Source organism: Octopus bimaculoides, chromosome 7, assembly GCF_001194135.2.
Source record: "Octopus bimaculoides isolate UCB-OBI-ISO-001 chromosome 7, ASM119413v2, whole genome shotgun sequence".
In the NCBI taxonomy this organism is placed as follows: domain Eukaryota; kingdom Metazoa; phylum Mollusca; class Cephalopoda; order Octopoda; family Octopodidae; genus Octopus; species Octopus bimaculoides.
The window spans coordinates 5,063,181-5,066,234 of record NC_068987.1 but is presented as its reverse complement, the minus strand read 5'-3'; the positions used below and the strand labels follow the sequence as shown (position 1 = coordinate 5,066,234).

At 40.4% G+C, this 3,054-nt stretch overlaps 1 protein-coding gene across 1 annotated transcript in view; it reads right to left on the bottom strand.

Moving 5' to 3' along the window:
- LOC106882477 (DNA damage-binding protein 1) overlaps window positions 1-3,054 on the bottom strand; it is a 31,778-nt gene that overhangs the window by 23,600 nt on the left and 5,124 nt on the right. Inside the window, exons 2-4 of the mRNA XM_014933164.2 lie at window positions 2,769-2,917; window positions 2,086-2,202; window positions 1,228-1,370 (exon numbers count right to left, since the gene is read on the bottom strand). Coding sequence (XP_014788650.1) covers window positions 1,228-1,370; window positions 2,086-2,202; window positions 2,769-2,917 — 409 coding nt within the window. The remainder of the gene's footprint in view (window positions 1-1,227; window positions 1,371-2,085; window positions 2,203-2,768; window positions 2,918-3,054) is intronic.

Sequence of the window (3,054 nt, the reverse complement as noted above, 5' to 3'; positions counted from 1 at the left end):
CAGCTGGATGCCCTTCCTAACGCCAACCACTCAGAGAGTGTAGTGGGTGCTTTTACGTGTCACCCGCACGAAAACGGCCACGCTCGAAATGGTGTCTTTTATGTGCCACCCGCACAAGCCAGTCCAGGGGCACTGGCAACGATCTCGCTCGAAAATCCTACAGGAGCCAGTCAGGCGGTACTGGCAACGGCCATATATATATATATATAATGAATAGGTGCTTTTTATGTGCTACCAGCACAGGAGCCAGTCAGGAGGCAATGGCATTGGCCATGTTCGGATGGTGCTTTTTACATATATCATATGTGATTCACAGAGCACATCATAATTCTTACTGCAACTGATGCCCTAGCAATCGTTATTTACAAATATCAACCCTCATTTTGTTTTATTTTGAAACTTACACAGGTTGGCTTGGTCTCAAAATGTGGTGTCACTCTATCACACCATGACCGCTGAAGTCGCCGGCAGTAGGTCTAAGACTAACCCCCTCTGTATCAGTTTTCTTTGCTTACATCCCAGTACTCTAGCAGTTCAGCAAAAGAGACTGATAGAATAAGAACTGGACTTAAGAAATAAATACAGGGGTTGATTTGTCTGACTGAACCCTACAAGAGAGTGCTCCAGCATGGCCGCAGTCAAATGACTGAAACTTTGTAAAAATAGAACTTGACATGCAAATTCGTGAGGCACAGGAGTGGCTGTGTGGTAAAACGCTTGCATCCAAACCACATGGTTCCGGGTTCAGTCCCACTGCATGGCACCTTGGACAAGTGTCTTCTACTATAGCCTCGGCTGACCAAAGTTTTGTGAGTGGATTTGGTAGACGGAAACTGAAAGAAGCCCATCAGATATATATATATATATATATATGTTTGTGTATCTGTGTTTATCCCCCCCACCATCGCTTGTCAACTGATGTTGGTGTGTTTACATCCCCATAACTTAGCGGTTCGGCAAAAGAGACTGATAGAATAAGCACCAGGCTTACAAAGAATAAGTCCTGGGGTCGATTTGTTCGACTGAAAGGCAGTGCTCCAGCATGGCCACAGTCAAATCACAGAAGCAAGTAAAAGAATGGAAGAATGTATCTTGAAAAACCATGAGCTTAAAACTAGAAATCAACAAACACAACAGTCTTTGCTTTAACTATGAGATGTGATCGATAAAAGACAATTCAAATACAAAAGAAATGTATTGATAGAGGAAAGATCAAAAAATAATCACCGTATATTAAAAGCTTTCAATTCTCTGTCTTTGTCCAGTGGAATGACCTTCAAAAGGCCGTCATAAAGTCTCAAAGCTATCACCTGACAAAGTGGATCAATAATTCCAATGATTCCAGTCTCTGATGGGCGACCGACTCTATCCTGAAACAGAAACACAACAAATCGAATAAAAAAACTGCCTGATTCTAACACATTTCATGGAAAACCAAAAGACAACCAACTGGAGTTAGACTGACAGTTTCACTTTCAGACACTGATGTAATTTTGAATAGTCACAACATTAATCCAATAGTCATGGCACAGAACTAACCAATCAAACATTTTCAATGGCTTATAGTGAATGGTCTGTGCAACTCCATATCAAATAGTACAGTACATAAGCAATGTCTGACTAGAGCACTTTGACAAACAACACTAGAGGACTGCAATGTTTGACAAACAACAGCAGAGCACTAAAATGTTTGACAAACAACAGCAGAGCACTAAAATGTTTGACAAACAACAGCAGAGCACTAAAATGTTGACAAACAACAGCAGAGCACTAAAATGTTTGGCAAACAACACTAGGACACTGCAATGCTTGACAAATAACACTAGAGGACTGCAAAGTTTGACAAACAACAGTAGATTAGCACAGTGCCACACTATCTCCCACACACAAATACATCCTTTGCATAACTGGGAAACGTATGACTGTCACAACTTCATATCTCCTCATCCTCATAAATACATTTTATGTAGAAATGTGTAACTGCATGTATATGTTTGGGGGGAGGAGCAGACAACATTTTTACAGTGACTGTTTTACTTCCTTTGACAACACAGAACCAGTTATAAGAACATATATATATCTCACCTGCACTGATCCAAGAGCTTTGGTTATGATGTCAATGTTGTCCCCTTCCTGCTGACATTCCAAGATCATAGCACTGTAGCGTGATGTCAGCAGGAACATGAAGTCTTTCTCTTCACCCTGTAAAAGAGAGGACAAATTTATTTTCACAACAGTGGAAAGATAAATAGAATTATAAAATTTCAAGGATACTAGCAGACATTGTAAATTCCCCTGCCCTTCTTAACGCCAGCCACTCCAAAAATATAGTGGGTACCAGTCAGGTGGCACTGACACCAACCACGCTCAAAGGGTGCTTTTTATGTGCCACCAGCACAGGTGCCAGTGGCATCAGCTAAGCTTAAATGGTTCTTTTTACATACCACTGGCATGGGTGCCAGTCAGGTGGCACTGGCATCGGCCATGCTCATAAAAATGACAAACATGGAAATCAGACTGGAGTCTGGTGCAGCCCCTCAGCTGACCAGTCCTGGTCAAACCGTCCAACCCATGCCAGCATGGACAATAGACGTTAAATGATGATGATGATGATGATGATGATGGAACTCAAACATTTTTCAGGAATTTCCTCATTTTTCTTACTTTTCTGTGATTAGAATACATCCAAACTTTTTTTTTTTCTTTAATCAATAAATGAAATTCAAAGTTCAATGAAACGAAAGTAAAATGTGAAGGCTGTTACTTACTGGTGGACGGAAAAGCTCCAGAACAGCTATCCGACCATAAATACCAACTTCTTTGACTGGACGCAAACCTTCAGGAGTGACAACATATATCTCCATGCGGTTATTTTTGGCAATAATCAGATTAAGGTCACGAGGTGAAGTGAAATTTCCTGGAAGAAGAAAAATTCAGAATTTTAAAAGATGCTTATCAGTAAACGTTTCCTTGTGACTATTTCTAAAATACACAATGATGATGATGATATATATATATATATATATACAACAGGCTTCTTTCAGTTTCCGTCTA